At 39.9% G+C, this 17,900-nt stretch overlaps 1 protein-coding gene across 6 annotated transcripts in view; it reads left to right on the forward strand.

Moving 5' to 3' along the window:
• The window catches only part of LOC131691917 (serine/threonine-protein kinase N), a 272,404-nt gene that overhangs the window by 83,274 nt on the left and 171,230 nt on the right, over positions 1-17,900 (forward strand). For 3 of the 6 annotated variants that reach the window (XM_058978666.1, XM_058978668.1, XM_058978669.1), the window contains exon 2: positions 7,886-8,578. The exons of 1 other annotated variant lie outside the window; for it this stretch is intronic. In XM_058978666.1, the coding sequence (XP_058834649.1) occupies positions 8,483-8,578 (96 nt within the window). In that variant the 5' untranslated portion in view covers positions 7,886-8,482. Of the gene's footprint in view, positions 1-7,858; positions 8,579-17,900 lie in introns of all 6 variants that reach the window. 2 more of the 6 variants (XM_058978665.1, XM_058978673.1) reach the window with 1 other exon arrangement.

Below are 17,900 nucleotides of genomic sequence, written 5' to 3' on the forward strand. Positions count from 1 at the left end.
ATGGAATTTGCGTTTCAACTTCGTCTCATCAAAATCTGACATTAACTTAGTGACAGGAGCTGTTCCCAAATCGGTTGAAAAATTCCACAGTAATGAACATTCCAGCTTTGTACGTACCCGGGAACCGTGGTGGTTTGTATTGAGGGGTGAGGCCCTCGCTTACTGTATCGTGACTTCCATTCTCCTGCTTTGTGATAAAATAACGATTAAAACTGATGAAAGACCATGCAGGCGCAGCCTCTCTGAAAGAACGTTAATAGAAATTGAATCAAAAACCCTCTTAACATCCAAAACACTGATACCACTGCTATTTGATTCGACTCAATTGTCGGGGCGGAAATAGGATGATTTTCTCGATCAACTTTCGGATGCAGGACAGTATCTTAATCGGCCGATAGGAGTTGTGATCGGAGGCAAATTTTCGCGGTTTTTATTTATAGTTTACAGACCGCAATCGGCCCCAATAATGATATCTTAATCTAAACACTCTTAAAAATCATAAACCTAGATCTAATATCATTACGGGACAAATGGAAGTTGAACAAATGTGTCACCCGAGTTGATTAAGTTGACAGTGTCTCTCGTAGGATCGCGCCAAGGAAGCCGCCTCAAAGCCAATCGTATAAATTTGCGTTGAATGCCATCAATTCGATCACTACCGTTCAGGTAATGCGGGTTCCAAATCGTCGAACAATACTCCAAAGATGATCGGATAAGGGAACAGTAGAAACTTTTCAAGCAATCCATATCCGTGAATGACTTTGCAATACGAAAGACGAACCCAAGGTTTCACGATGCACGGCCAATAACATATGAGACGCGTTGCTTGAAATTCAGCTAATATTACTTAAAGATCCTTCACGGAACACTCTCGAGGAATAAGCAATCCTGATACATTGTAGTCGAAATTGATAGATTCTCTTTTTCTGCAGAAGGTGACTGCGGAATATTTTGTAGAGTTTAGGATCATACGATTATCGATACACCATTCGCTGAAGACATCGAATCGTTTCTGCAAGACGTGTGCGTCTACCAAAGTCTTGATACGATTGAAGATGTTGAGGTCATCCGCGTACGACAAGCGTAGTCCACTGAGTTAATAATGCACATCATTGAAGTAAAGTAAGAAGATGAGTGGTCCAAGATGGCTTCCCTGTGGGGTGCCAGAAGTAACTGCAAACATTTCAGAGTAGTCGCTGCCTATTTTCATGCTAAGTTGGCGGCCTACGAAATAGATGAGTTTTAAAATGGTGATGACAATCACTTGCATCCAATCATGAGGAACATTGCTGCCCTCAATGAGTTAGTTTTGCAACAGGCTCCTTTTCGCGGATTCAAACAGATTCTTCCATAAGTTGAATTTGTTTCCAACTAATCTTTGAGCATTGATTTTGCATGACAGAGAACTCCACTATCAAAAACGGAGATTGAGATTCGCGATATCATGGGGGACGCGTCGCTTTTGTTTGAAACTAATTCGTTTACACAATTCCCAAAGAGCGCTCATCAATGTTTCTCTCGATAACTCGTCAACGAAGCGGTGCCAATAACTGCTTTTTTTGGCTTTCATAGAGTTACTCATTGTCGTTTCCACTTCTTGTTAGGCGTTTCAACCTACAGGAATTTTTTATATGCGGAGGCCGTCTCCGCGTACTCGTCTGAGAACTCTTTGTTCCACCACGGGGTGGGAAACCGCCCGCGGGAGTTCACATTGGGTACACGCGTCTGAGCTTGAATCGCGGTGTCCAGAATCAAACAGTAGCGACGTCGAGCAGTGGGCTATGTCTAAAACGCTCGAGCGCATTGGTGAAGCCGGAATCTCTGTCATTTCAATTGAAAGAATAGCCCTTTTTGATTCCAAAAAGTATTCTTCTGTAAGAGTCTTCTCGATTAAAGTGATTCGTAAAAATTGAGGTCTTTTTCTAAAGTAACGCAAATGCATCATATTTCAAATTATTTGTTTAAATTTTGCGATTTTCGGGATAATGCTTCTGTAATTCTAAGCTGCATCAATCATATTTTTACACTTGGGATTTTTAATGTTCCAAGAAGTGTTCCTTATCTGAACTCGGATTTCCGGAGCCAGGAGCCAATTGTTTCGATTTAGCACCAGTGCTTCCTCGACATTTTATTTTTGTAGGTTCTTAAAGCGCCACAATCTGGCAAACAGGTAGACGAACTTTACCAAAGAGCAGATAGTTACATAAAGCAGACCTTGCGAAGGATGCCCGGTATGAGTCTGAGTTGACATAGGTCATACATATTTTCATCAACTGCGACTGACTACGTTTTCAGTTCAATATTTTCACTGAATGAAGCGTGAGGTCCTTAAAACAGCCAACCCCGTTCTTCAGCAGATCCGCGCAATTCAATCTCTAATCGGAAACCACGCCATCGATCTCCACTTGTTTTACAGGTACGTAGACGCGGTACTCCTCCGTAGATGACCCGTAGCTAGTACTATCATTCGCCTGCTTTCGACTGGTAAGCACCATCCTAGCCTTACCGGGGCGATTTTTTTTCGGTCATGTCTGAATAATGTTTCGTTAAGACTCTGTCTTTTCTTACAGATGTTAAAGTTTTTCAAGGGGGTGGACGTAGCGTAGTTGGTAAATCGATTGCCTTGTATGCAGCGCACCTGGGTTCGAGTCCCGATTTCGCACATAGGATTAGAAATTTTTCATAAGAGATTTTTCTAACCAGAGGAGGCGAATGACCTTAAGGTTAAAACCTCTACAATCGAAATGAAAAAAAAAGTTTTTCTTTGGCCCGTAAGAAGATCACAAATGACTTGATTGAGGAGCCTGGGTATAATTTTGTGCTGATGAGTCAATTTTATTTCGGCATCCATTTCAGCTTTGTCTAGGGAAGTCATTTTTACACACATCTAAAGCTCAGTGCTAGATGGTTGGAGACACCGCAATGGGGCCCGGTATTATAATGCTGGTATTTTTAGATCACGGTGTCCAGGCGGCACACATAAGGCAAAATTGAGCATCAGACAGTAAGTCGGTTCCTTTGACCCAACTTAGGGAAGCGGGAATAGAGGAATTTTTTCGATCAGCTTCCGGGTACAAGACAGCATTGTAATCGGTCGATACGAGTTGTGATCGGAGGCTGATGCCCAAACAGATCACATTAAAAAGTCGCCCTCTTTTGTACTGCTCGACCAATGGCTATTGACACCAAAAAGACTCAAAACTCAAAAGAAAAACTTGAAAGAAGAATAACAAACTTTACACGATATTGCATATCGTTACACTGCCCGATCCGGGAAGAGCGTCTAGTCGTTCCGAGAGTCAGTGTACGAATGTGTTCGAATTTTCATCTGTTTTGAGACGGAATTCATCCGAAGCCGTCTTAGGACCTATCTCAACAGTAATAATAACAGTCAATAAAATGCACCGAATAGGTCCAATGAATATTTGTCGATAACACCATTCGTATTTAAAATAAGCTGCATTATTTGCTATTATGGTCACAGGCGGCTCCAACCTAGCATGCATTGACAGTGGCGAATAATTTGATCAATCATACACAGAAATTATTAAAGATGTTCCTCAAGGAAGCCATTAAGCACTAATCGTGGATATTTTATTCATCAATGACGTTGATTCAATTAGTAAAAATGTACCAAATAAAAACTCTAGCACTTCACATTGATTTACCAAAACCAAGTTTTACGAAAGTGTTGTATTCACACATTTTCTACTGAAACACTTTTCAGTTGAATAGGGGGAGGGAGGACATGTGCCTCCCCGTGTCATCCCCGAGCCGAGCCGCCAATTAGTTAAACACGAAAAAAACAAATTTAAAAAAATTTTGGTTGATATGTTCCCATATGAAGGGGAGACAGAAATTTGTTACAATTTATTACATTGGGAAAGGGAGAGTCAATTTTGGGCAACTAATCTTTGAATGGGCCCTTACTGATTGGTCATTTAATTGTGTTTTAGCTGCAGAGATCGTTAGCTCATTGTGAGAACTGTTTGTAGTAGATGATTCGGTGCACGTTTTTACGTTGAGGGCCTTCTGGTTACAGTGCTGGCATGTAGGAGTCTGTCCAGGGTATGTAATCGACGTTGCTTGCGTATAGGTTACGCCTTCCTTCGATGATTTGCATTCGATAGCCGAATGCGAAGGAATAGGTTTAGCTACTCGCATTCTTACAATACGAACGCATTTTGGAATAACGGTGAAAAAGTTTCTCCAAATGTCATTCGTATCAGTTTTCATTTCTCCGTATTGCGACATAATTCGTTTAATAAGATCTGGCTTAGTGCGCGGAACTAGGTCGTGTATACGAGCATCAACCGTATCATCCTCCATATACACTGAGATCTTGGTTCTAATGTATTCGACATTGTGTTTCATGTTGTTCTTGGCAATAAAATTTTCTGTCTGTGTTAATCTTCTAAAAAGTTATCAAAACGTAACGTAACAAAGCGCCTTAGGTACAATTTCTTGTTTGCAAATTTTATGTTCTGTCCTGCACGAGGTGTAAAGATAGACTGATTTTTCTTTAGTTCTGTCGTTCACAATGAAAATATTCATGGTAGGTAAAGTTGGAACAACATCCACGAAATTTTATCTTACTTTCCACAGCAATTCATTTAAATGCAATTTTTTCAACTATCATACCCAAAACAGCTAAAATCCTGTGTAAAGTTGGATTTTTGTGTTTCGTACTGTACTCGCCAGTAACCGACACAGACTTACTGTCAGACGACAAATTCAAGCTGACACTAAATTGGCGCCAGTTAGACACTAAATATAAACAGTTCACACAACTTCTGTGAACGCCTAAAACAATTGGCTGGTCCTGAATGATGTGCAAATCGGATCGGATTTCAGGTTGAAAAAAATGCATTGTTCCAGGCGTTTGACTCTCATTCCAAAAGAAAACAGTTCGTATTAATTATCTCGTCAGCAAACCTGAATTTCTGGTCTTGGCTATCCGAGACTCATAAGTTGTGTGAACTGCTTGTATTTTGTGTCTAACTGGCGTCAATTTGGTGTCAGCTTAGATTTCTCGTCTAACTGACAGCAAGTTAGTGTTAGTTACTGACGAGTAGATTGCGGAACACAAAAACCAATCCTTGGAAAAGATACCATACTGTTACACAGTGATTCAGAATGTGAATTTAAAAGGACTTTTTACTTTTTACTAATACTGAATAACTTAGCTTTGTTTTTGGGAAAGTTGTGAACTTTGAAAGGCTCTTCTTTTTGTTGAAATAGCAGCCAGGGTGGTTCCAATTGTAACATGATCTGAAATTGAACTTTTCAACGGTATGGAGATAAAGCTTGGTGCCTTGATTTAAGTTGTAGAACAAAACATTTCAGACTAATTTGTTGAAAACATGCAAACTCTATTATTCACCCTTTCCGTTCCACAAGAAACCTAAATGTAAGCTTTAAGGTGTTTCTTAGAAAAATGGTTTTACGGTTTTACTAAAGTTATATAGTAGTTTTTACTCTACACTACAGTCTGCTTTCTCATCTCATACAGATCAGAAGTCAAAAGCGCATCGCTTGCGAACAGCATACAAACTCTAATGCGTAAGTGTATCCTATAGACACAACAAAGTTCCCATGCCATTGCGAGTGAACCACAACATACGTTTCGTCCATTATGGGAAACACAATCGCGATTGACTTTTCGCAGACCCGTCTTAGACATTCAGTGCTCGAGGTGGAACAGTGGATCAAGGTGAAAATGGACCTTGTCCATGCAAAAGTTTCACACATCCAGCTACATCATACGAGACTAGTGGTACTAATAATGTTCAACGCCGTAGCTGAGGCTAAGGCCCCGTGTATATGGACCTTGATATAAAGGAAATGCGCCTACATGATCTGGCACCTCGTACTAGCAGGAATTATATGAAAAGATTCATGTCGAAATATGGAGAAGTGAAATCCGTCTCTAACGATACTTGGAGAAACTTTTTTCTTGGCATTCTCAACTGTGTTTGTGGTGCGAATGCGACTGAATCAACATATACCGTCTTACTTGACTTTTGAGAGCAGATCATCTCAAGATGTTAATTACCTTCAAATAACTTTATGCACATACCCTGGTCAGACGCCCACGTGCCAATTCTGTAACCAGACGGCACACTATGGTAATCCATGTGCCGAAACAACTACAGAAAATTCATTTACTGCAACCAACATCACCAAACAGCCTTCGGCATCTGCTGAAACACCAAAGACAGCGTGTCAAAAAATGTATGCCGGACAAACGGAGTCACTCGAAAACACAAATAACACCAAACATCTACCAGCGAAAATCAAACCTCTAGCGACGACGTCATGGACACAAACACAAGCCAGGGAGAAGGTGGACGGTATGATTAATAAATCCTTAATAAATAAATAGTAAAATACTTTCCGCTAAAGTAACCTTCAAGAATGTTTTAAGATGCAAAATTTCTTTCAATACACTAAATACTAAACCATGTATTTTTGCGATAATTTTTTTTTAATTAAAGAAAAACATCGGCATTGCGATTTTAACCTAATTATACTTCGAATCATAACATTTCATGTAGTTCAAGTAGAATTTTTCGTTTGCCCAATCAGTGATACTGAAATTCTAAAAAAACATTTGTAAACTTTCAAATCCGAAAACTGACGTCAGCACGTTTGAAACAGATCGACAAATAGCAATAGCTTGTTACACAAAAATACATTGGACAACAAAACACAAATCATCTAACCCTTGAAGAAGGTACCAAACGCACCGAAACGTTGGATATCGACAAAATTGTATTTCAGTAGTCTTAAAACACAAGAGCTGTTCATATACCATGTGTACTAAAAACTTCGTTTTGACTCCGTCCTCTCCCTTTGTGGACAAGCGTGGACAATTTCTGAACCCTTAGATGCCCATGTTGACATTTCTAACTTTTTTGTCGAGAAATTCCTTAAATAGGGGGTAAAATTTCAGAAAAAAATCTGATTTTTCCCATGTATTTAAATTGCGTTTGTTCAAAACCCTAACTTAGTGTAATCTAAGTATCAGGAAACACTGCAACAAAATCATTCAGGAAGCAGAAGGTATAGAAAAAATAGGTACTAAATCGTGCAGGACCACAGTCGTCTTCCCACCGACCGACATGGCGATCAACAGTGGTGTGCGCGTCAGCCCCAACAAAATTGCACAACCGATATCAATTAAAAACTTGTTCGCCTAGCAATGGCGAAAACACTACCGCAGTCTTCTCTCTCTCTCTCTCCACTAATTGAACGTTTTCGGTTTTGCTGTCATTGTATAATCGCCAGTGTGTGTTTTGTGTTTCAGCACGCACACCCCGTCCCCATTATCAACCGAATGCGTGCACCGCGCGCCTTAAACGCGCTAAAAGCTACCTACAGCGGTAAACATATCGCACCGGGCTCGACCCAAGACCTCCCCGACGAAAAAGCCTCCTCAATGGCATCTTATAACGCGGCTGGAAAAACCACCATTATACCTACCGTTTGAACGAATTGGGATCCACCTAATGGCACATTGTGCCAAATTTGTCGTCCGCATTCTTCCAGCAGAGCGCGCGCTTGCGGCAGCGGCATCTGGCGCCTTTTTTCGGCGGCACTAGATGTAACAAGGCGGCGCTTCATTCAGAGTAGGCCACCACTAGCTGCTATCGCCACTCATTCGTCGTTTGCCGTTTCATTGTTGTTGGCAGGCAAGCTGCTGATCCGATCGAGTTGCGGCCACTTCTTCCCCAGTGATCCTGCCTATCGCGAGCGAGCGATCGATTAACCACCATCAGTGACATGAACGAGTAGAGCGAGAAAAAAAATCAAACTGTAATTACGTAGCATTACTCTGCAACACTCCATCCGACAGGTCCGATAATTATACACATTTTTGTAGCCTCTCCCGAGATCCGATTGGGGAGTGCAATAGGTTTTTTGCCCCGCTTCACAACTAGTGGCTGGTATACGGTGGAGGAGTGCGGAAGTTCCGTGTGCCGTCGTTCGACGTCGTGCAACTCCGGTGTGCCGTCGAAGTGAGTGTAGTTAATCAAACGAGAGTTTGTAGCGTTCGTTGTTCGTGGCTTTGGAAGTGAGATGTTTTGATTGCCAGGAAGATTTCTAAAGTGAAGAAGAAGAAAATGGTGCTTACGGTTGCTAATGTGTGAATAATCATCCGTCCCGGTTGACCACCACACCAGGCCGGTAAAAAGCCTTCAATTGCGGGGTGGTGTGGCCACGCGAATGAGTTCTTAATATCTGGTGCAAATAAGCATAATTGGATGAAGATGTTATTGCAGTCTAACAGTGTGTGAAAAAGCGAGCCACCGAGAGATGTGTAATGAAGGTTTTGTTTGGCAGTAAGGTGACCACCGGTGCGGATCTGTTAGCCGCCTAGTTCAAGGCGGATGACCAGGTTAATTGTGTGTGTGTGTGCAAGTGTGTGTCTACAACTGGATCGCGTTGGCGGCGAAAACGCCTTATTTGTGTGTAAGCCATGAGCATCAATGAGTCCAACGATTACAGCTACAAGTCGAGCAAAATGGTGCTGCTGAAGGATTTGACGGCCAAGCTGAAAGGATATTTGTTCACTGTAGGTATTTGAGGGGATGGGGGACTGGAGGGGAACTTGTTTGCACATAATTACTCGATGATTGATATGAAATTAATAATGTCTGTTAATTTCACTGCTGAGGTAATTGTCGCTGGTTCCAAGGGGGCGCTACCAAACAAACTCGTTTACCACATCGATCTTTTCGTAGTCAGTCGATATTCATGTTGGGAGAAATAGCGTTCCATTATTAGTCTCTCGCGTACAGGTACAGCGTGAGTTTTGCTATCAACTCGAAGCACTAAATTGAATTTAAAATTGTAAACTTAGAATGATCGAGTACCCATAAAAGGTAAAGAACATTTAAAATGCTGAGGTCTTAGAATTGCGTTCGTATACCAGTTTTAAAGTTCAAAATAATATATCAAAACCCTCTGCATGGGATGTGGTTGTTTCTGTTCCAATTTCACCTTTAAACTCCTCTATTAAATACTACGCTTCAGAATATACCCTAAGAACTTTGACATAAAATACCAAAATTTGCAAACCTGTGATAACAATAAAACTAATCTTGGTCGATGGAATTACTTTTGGGTTGACGACCAAGAATCGCTATAGGTTAACTTCGCAACTTTTTGAAAACAAATCAAAACTGAAAGTGCTCTAACATAACTCAATTTCCTCGCCCACCCAAATCGTCAACTAAAACCCACATTTTAGTAAACGCAAATCCAATTTTGTCCGCCCGTGCTTAAGAAATACTTACAGAGGCATGTTGTCAGTTGCCTAAGTGATGAAAAACGCATCATCACCTAACCGAAATATGAAACGTGTGTGTCAATAGACTCATTACCCTATGTACCTACGAACTACCGAAAACATTTTGGCATGAGAATTTCACCCTTACCTAACGCACACACAAGCTTAAAAATAAATTAATTTATCCCAACACCACTGCAGCGTTGAACTCAATCCAAAACCCACTTTACCTACCCACATTTACAATCATCGCGGGTAGGGAGGGTGCATCAGGGCATCATACGAACTGTGTCATGGATTAGTGTACGTGGATCGCCTGTCTCTAGTAAAAATAGTAATGTCTGCACTGACTTCCTAATTTTTGGAATTATGTAGTTATTGTTGATATTCCTATCTGTCATGGCATGGTAAGTTTGACGCGCTCTTCTCACACATACCATCAGGTAGTGACTTAACAAGTATCGCAAATGCCGCTATTCAAACGTCTGGATTTTCTTGCTGGAAGGAGATTCTTTGTCCTTGTGGAGTACGCATAAGAACTTCTGCTTATGGATCCAGCCCTTTTTGGCCCTTCACTGCCGTTATACTCTTAATTGCCCCATGTTCTATGGGACAAGTATGCATAGAACGGCAGTTCATACAGCGATAAATTGAAAGTCGTTTGCTAGCAACATTTGGCTTTGCTGTTAAAAACTGACACCCTTGCACTGATGGTGGGTTTACTACATCATCACACCATCGTTCGTGTATGCAAAGTTTCAAATTACGCAGCAGCGCACTGTCAGTACAACTTGCACCCGTTTCCTCTCTATGTGCCAAGTGTATGCGTGCGCTCTACACGCTGCTGTTCGATTTGAAACTTTGAATACCTGATCTAGTATGCGCAAATGCGTTGTGTTTGCATTTGTACACACTCGCACCAGGGTCGATTTCTTCCCCCACCCCACTAAACTTTTAAACCAGATTTACCGATTAATTAAACCTGGATCAAAAGATAAGCTAGGGTGAAGAAATCGGCCCTCAATCAGATACGGAGAGTCTATAAATAGAGGTACCGCGTATCCGTTTGATTCATTAGCTTCTCGCATGCCAAACGAGCAACATCATGACTATAGCGTCCGAAGAGTCTGGTACGCGAAGTATATGTACACGGTTTAACTATACGGTACGGACAATACAGTCAACACGCTGCTCGTTTGGCATGTGAGCATCGAATGATATAAAACGAACGGAACGGAACCTATATACATAACTTTCCCGTATGTGACGATGCTCTCTTTTGACGGCTCTGTCTGAAATAGGCTCACAAATTTCGCATTTTCCTCGTCGTTTTTGAAAGATTTTCTGAAAACCCGGTTTCTGCTTTATTCATAGTAGTCGTACATTTTGCAAAATTCAATGCAAAGGATGTGGACATATTTCCGATCAGATAGTGCCAAAATATTGCGATTTCGTGCAGTACAACAGCTTTTCGCATTCAAAGACTGGGAAAATATCTCAGCAGAAAATTTTAAAACTGGACCCCAGTATTGAAACGTTGGAAGTTTTCTACTTCAAACCCGTGTTAAATACAAACACAATGCAAAAAACTGTCTTACATTGAATACAGAGGACTTAGACGATTTTAGAAAAAGTGGTTTTTCGTCTAAAATGCAAGACTTGGACGATTCTTTGGAAGTATGTATCTGCATTTATTTTAAGTCCGTTTTGAATGCAACGAACGCAGATTTGTGGGTAACTGAAAAAGACTGATGTTTAAGACTCCTCCGTATTTCAACGCTATGGGTATTTTAGGAACATGTCGATGCCTGACGCCATTTTGAAAAGGGTGGCGACTTGCGGTTTAGACAAATTCTCTTAAACCGAATAATTCCGGGTATTTTTGAAATGGGCTTGACGAGTAAACGTCAAATATCGATGGCAGAGGCCATTTTGAAAACCAAAACGGCAACTTCCAGTTTGGCGGATCTCTCCAAAATCCAATCAACATGGGCTTTTTTTTTAAATGGGTATTATTAAGCATTAAGAGGTTTTCACTAAACCAGAATTCGCCATTCTGAATTAAAATATGGCTTCCGAGGTTGACATCCGGTATCTATTCATCACAATCCCAAATGAAATTTGTACATGCTGCATCTTGGGTTTAGCCTCAGGCATCGATATTTGTCTTTTCATCGTCAAGCCCGTTTTAAAAATACTCACATTGATTGAGTGTTTGAGAATTCTGTTGAACGGGAGATCACCATCTGACATCGATATTTGATATCTACCCATCAATCCCGTGGAATATTTATTGGGTTTTGGAGAACACCGCTAAACTGGAAATCTTCATCTTGGTCAAAATACGTGAGATATCAAAATTTTAAGTCTACTCATCAAGCTTATTCCAAAAATACCCATATTGATCTCGTTCTTGAGAATTCTGCTGAACCGGAACTCTCCATTGTGGTTTTTAAAAATACTTCAGATATTGATATTTGTCGTCTACTCGTCAAGCCCATCGCACAAATACTAATATTTATTCGGCGTTAGATAATTCCGCTAAACAGGTAGTCTTCATCTTAGTTTTCAAAATGGCATCAGATATTGATATTTGTCATCTACTGGTCAAGCCTGTTCCAAAAATACCCATATTGATTGAGTTTTTGTGAATTCTGCTAAATTCTGCTTCTAACATGTCGCTTTATACTCATACGACTGGCGTATGAGTATTTTTTAATACTCATGCGCCAAAAAAAATGGCGTCAGACATCGACATTTGTCATCTACTCGTCAAGCCCGTTCCAAAAAATATCCATATTTATAGTGTTCTTGAGAACTCTTCTGAACCGGAAGTCGCTATTTTGGTTTTCAAAATGACCTCAGACTACGATTTTTGGCGTCTACTTGTTAATGCCATATTGTTAAAGTATCTTTTTTCACTTTTTTCAAATATCTTCTTTGCATTCAAAATGACTTTGAATAAATACTGAAAACGAGTCAACTGCGAAATCTGTCTAAAAAATTCTAAGTATTTTGCCTTCAAAAGGACTTGGTTATTTATATTTTAATTTATATATTTTTGCTTAAACTAAAATCCGCGCAGAAACCAACGTTATTAAGTTTGTATTGATCTAATAAATTTGCTTTAATAAAAATTGTTTGCTTATAAAATAGAAAAACAATGCAAAAATATTCTAGGTTTTGTCATCTGTCTGTAGTAAGTGAAATTCAGGATTTATCAGTAGATGCAACATTACTCAGAGTGTTTTTCATTGCCAAAAAAGTTGAAATACGGTTTATTAGTGTTTGGGATGCTCCTCGTCAGTAACTGGCACCAACTTAATGCTAGTTAGATAAGTCCAGCACCAAATTGGCGCTAGATAAACGCTAAAATCCAAAAAGTGACACGTCTTGCGTGAACGCTAAACCACTGGCTGGTACCGAGTGATGTCTCGATAGTACCGATAGTACATAATACCAGGCGTTTGGTTCCTATATCAAAAGACGGTCGAGACATCACTCGGTTCCAGCGAGTTGTTTAGCGTTCATGCAAGACGTTTGACGTTTTGGATGTTAGTGTCTATCCCAGTGGCGGATCCAGGGGGAGGGTCCTGGGGGAGGGTCCTGGGGGTCCGGACCCCCTCCGAAATTTTTTAACCTTTTGAGAAATTTTAAATTAGTTTTAAACATAAAATCAGTTGAAACCAAATTTTACCACCAAAACTGATTTTCATTAAATGAGCTTTTGACGTATAATTTATTGTACAATGTTCATTCCAAAATCAAAATTTCGGACCCCTCCCGAATTTTTTTTCTGGATCCGCTCCTGGTCTATCCCCAATTTCAATGTGGTCTTATCCAAAAAATTTCCCGTTTGGGAATTTTGCATAGAAAAAAGTGTTCTTACCCAAATAACCCATAAAAAAATGACTTTTTCTACGAAAATTGCTGCAGTTGATTTCTATTAACATATTTTTCTTTTTTCCTTTTTTGCAGGTAAGCGAACTTGGGAGAGATGTACCATATAACGGTGTGCTGTTGATTCGTGCGAACCATATAATAATGCTGGTGTATTGCGATCTTTTCCACGGTTTATAATAAGATTAAGGTGCTCGAACAATCGTCAAATTAATAGAGATTGAAATAATTTTACTATTATTGATCTAAATATAACCTACAAGACTAAACTAAATCACTTTCATATAAGGATTATCTTACCTCGTCGTCATCTCATCTCGGTATCTCATAAAACTCCAGGGCAGCAATTTGAGGATCCTATTTTTACGTTTTTCTATAATGACCGAGAAGTTTTAACCTTTTCTGTTCAACAATTTTCTAGCATTTTTCCTTAAAATTGTTGTGGGTCAAGAATCGTAAAAATCTTGTTTTGAATACAATCGGTGCCCACGCAGTGTTAGTATCTGCTCAATTTAACTTTCCCTGGCAAAACTGTACCAAAGAAAAACATTCAGACTAAACAGAACAGTTTTAGTTCTACCGACTTAATTATACTCAAACGAAAGTAATTCATCAATCACACGATATCGTCGCAATCAGCCTGTATACTCGGTAAGAGGCGTAATGTTTCCCGCTTCGAACGTCTTGCTTCCATGTATATTGACTTCCACGCATTTACGATCACTTTGCTTCAACCTTCAGTCGGATGTTTGTCTTCCCCCATATCGTGTCAAGAGCACGTGCCACAATATCAACGGCGTCGGCGAGGTCAAAAAGCTAAACAGTGCTCTACCCGAGCAAATGCTCATGAGTTCAAACACCATATAGCCCCTTGAAAAGACCTTAAATATGGTCCGTGACAAAATTCACAACCATAAAGACACCATTAAATGGTCTCAATAACCCATAAATACACCAATATATGGTATTTTATATGGGATCTACCGGACCATGGTGATGGTGTTTTCATGGTTTGAACCCATTTCAAACACCCATGCCAAACCCCATGATCATAGAGGTGTTATGGGCTTTTCGTTTGCTCGGGTAGCCAATGCCTCTCCTCCGTGTTTGAGCAGGTCACATGACAGTTGATCGTTGCCAGCAGCTTGATTATTCTTCAACCGTCCGATCTCCTCCTGAATCTCAGGTAGATCCGGGTTGCTGGGAATCTGTCGTCGGCTATACACGTTTCCAGGCTGATTCTTGCGCTCTTCTCGTCATAATACTGCTTCCACCTATCGATCCCCTCATACTCGTTCGTGAGAAGGTTCTCACTAGCGTCTCTGCATGTATCGGCTTGAGGCACCTTCCCGAATAAGTTCCGCACGATCTTCCTGTAGGCCCTTTTTTCGTCGGAATACCAAGTTTTGCCTATACCGCGCTTTTCGAAATCATTCTTCGTTCGTTCTCGTTCGAAGCTGCAGAATCCTCGTCCTTCCTGCACTATTCTCCTTAATTAACTGCTGTCAATTGCCGTCAAACCAGTCGTTTCTTCGATTCTCGTACCTATTACGGCATCGGCAGTCTTATTCATGATGGTTCATATGTTGCTCCGGTCATCCTTAACCCAAGCAGAAGAAAATAACTTAAGAATACCGAATTCAGGTATACTTCCCATAAAAGCATAAGAGTCCCGTACTGAAAAACAGCAAGCCGAGAAAAATGCTGTTCAAGATTTACATTTACATTGAGCCTTATGGATGGGACTGGGATGTTTTGATATTTTTTCGACATTTTCTGAACAAACCTGGTAATCTTATTTGTGCATTGCGATTCAGTGGTGATACAGAATACAATCCAACAGGTAACTCATTTTCGACAAAATCCATATGGGACTCTTATGCTTTTATGGGCAGTGTACCCAATACTTGAATACCACAATAAAGTATTGAGGAGCCTTGCATAAGAGGTAAAATACCTGAAATAATAACTGAGATATGTACCACGAATATCTAGTTGATAATGAAACGCTTTATTATAATACCTGAATAATAACAAAATCTTTTCAGCCTTCCAATAACAAAATTCACTGTATGGGGGTATTCAATAACGTATTCATTTCGCTCGCCGTTTGCGAGTTTTACATTCCGCCGCGGGCTACTGTCATAGACACGCTCCTAGTGCGCAAAATGCATCCATATCGTCCTTGGGTTTCGCTTCCCGAGAGCAATACATGTTGATGATAATGTAGTTGAAGAAACAGCCTTTGATCACTACACACGTCGGTACGCAAATCGCCTTTCTTGTTTCTAGATAAAGAGAAATGGTGTCCAAATTTTACTTTATACATAATGTTAAATATCTCTTCTGAAAGTACTCCGTTTGCAACAATCTACGGGAAGCTTAGGAAGGTATTCTCATAAGGCTTCTGATAAGCAGTACGACTGTTCATATGATTTATTTTCACTCTTAACAAAAAATTAGAAACCCGTTTTTTGGCCCACACAGCTGGGCGCGTGACGTTTGGCATAAATACATTAGGCATAAGTACGTTAGGCATAATGGATGTTAGGCATAATGGACGATTGGCATAATGTACGTTAGGCATAATTGACGATAGGCATAACTCACAAAAACATAAAAATAATACGGAGAGTCTATAAATAGAGGTACCGCGTATCCGTTTGATTCATTAGCTTCTCGCATGCCAAATGAGCAGCATCATGTCTATAGCGTCCGAAGAGTCTGGTACGCAAAGTATATATATACACGGTTTAACTATACGGTACAGACAATACAGTCAACACGCTGCTCGTTTGGCTTGTGAGCATCGAATGATATAAAACGAACGCGCGGAACCTATATACATAACTTTCCCGTATGTGACGATGCTCTCTTTTGACGGCTCTCACTGAAATAGGATCACAAATTTCGCATTTTCCTCGTCGTTTTTGAAAGATGTTCTGAAAACCCGGTTTCTGCTTTATTCATAGTAGTCGTACATTTTGCAAAATTCAACGCAAAAGATGGGGACATAGCTCCGATCAGAAAGTGCCAAAATATTGCGATTTCGTGCAGTACAACAGCTTTTCGCATTAAAAGACTGGGAAAATATCTCAGCAGAAAATTTTAAAACTGGACCCCAGTATTGACACGTTGGAATTTTTCTACTTCAAACCCGTGTTAAATACAAACACCATGCAAAAAACCGTCTTACATTGAATACAGAGGACTTGAACGATTTTAGAAAAAGTGATTTTTCGTCTAAAATGCAAAAGACTTGGACGATTCTTTGGAAGTATGTATCTGCATTTACTCTAAGTCCTTTTGAATGCAACGAGCGTAGAAGATTTGTGGATAACTGGAAAAGACTGATGTTTAAGACACTATGGGTGTTTTCGGAACATGTCGATGTATGACGCCATTTTGAAAATTAGGATGGTGACTTGCGGTTTAGCATAATTCTCTTAAACTGAATAATTCTGGATACTTTTGAAATAGGCTTGACAAGTAAACGCCAAATATCGATGGCAGAGGCCATTTTGAAAACCAAAATGGCAACTTCCAGTTTGGTGGATCTCTCCAAAATCCAATCACCATGGGTTTTTGGAAACAGGCAGTTGGGCTCGCGACGTTTGACATAAATACGTTAGGCATAAGTACGTTAGGCATAATGGATGTTAGGCATAATGGGCGATTGGCATAATGTACGTTAGGCATAATTGACGATAGGTATAACTCACAAAAATATAAAAATATTTGCAAGGCTTTCGTTAGAAATTTCGCTTGTTTTTTGAGGTTAGGAAAAAATGACGCTTTGCTATACCATACCATAGGCATAAATATACTTCACCTTCCAGTCCCTTGCCAATTAAATGCCGTTGCAACATTTAACAAATTGACTCAATAGGTTGTTAACAAAATAAATGGAAAAAAATAATGAACAGAAGTTTTTGATCCAATGGAAACTGGCAGTGTTATGTACAGGATCAACATTAGGCTACGGATTCTACGTTTGTGACGTTAACTTTTTTGTTTCGGTAACTCATTACAGTACAGGAATAAACTCTCTTTCACATCAAAGAGTTTCCGTAGTTCTATTTGTTATGGCATCGAGAATACACTCATTGTACTTAAGAATATGGGAGATAATCAATATAGATCCAGAAATATTCCTATCTTCGTTGAATGAATAATAATTCATCGCATCATTCTTTCTTTCATGAGCTGTTCTTCTAGGTTATATATTTTCTTCTTGGAAAATTACACCTTGCATGCATGAACAACTAATCTAAGTTAATCCTTACATGCCCAACTTTTTTCTAACGTTCATAGGGTTCAAGAAACACGAAAAACTCACTGCTGAAAGATGCTTCTTTCGCAGTGCTGGAAGCTGCTTAATATTTACCTTCCGGTGCTCAACACAATTCTCCTAGAAAATTTTCAATATACTATATGCTAGGAAAAGATAGTCGAAGACGGTCCACATTGATACGCTTTAGCAGTTTTCAATAATAGGGGAACATGGGGAGACTTGACCAGGTTTTCAGCTAAAACTGCATAAATCTCTAAAAAGCCTTCAATCCCTCAAAAGTCATTGAGATATAATGTGCAAAGTTATTGCGCGTCTTCATGATTTTTTGCAGAATTTTTAATCTAATTTTTGAAAAGTTACAAAAGTTTTTCTGTGATCGTTTTTTCTGGTCAAGTCTCCCCACTGCGCACA

This window comes from Topomyia yanbarensis, chromosome 3, assembly GCF_030247195.1.
Source record: "Topomyia yanbarensis strain Yona2022 chromosome 3, ASM3024719v1, whole genome shotgun sequence".
Classification (NCBI taxonomy): domain Eukaryota; kingdom Metazoa; phylum Arthropoda; class Insecta; order Diptera; family Culicidae; genus Topomyia; species Topomyia yanbarensis.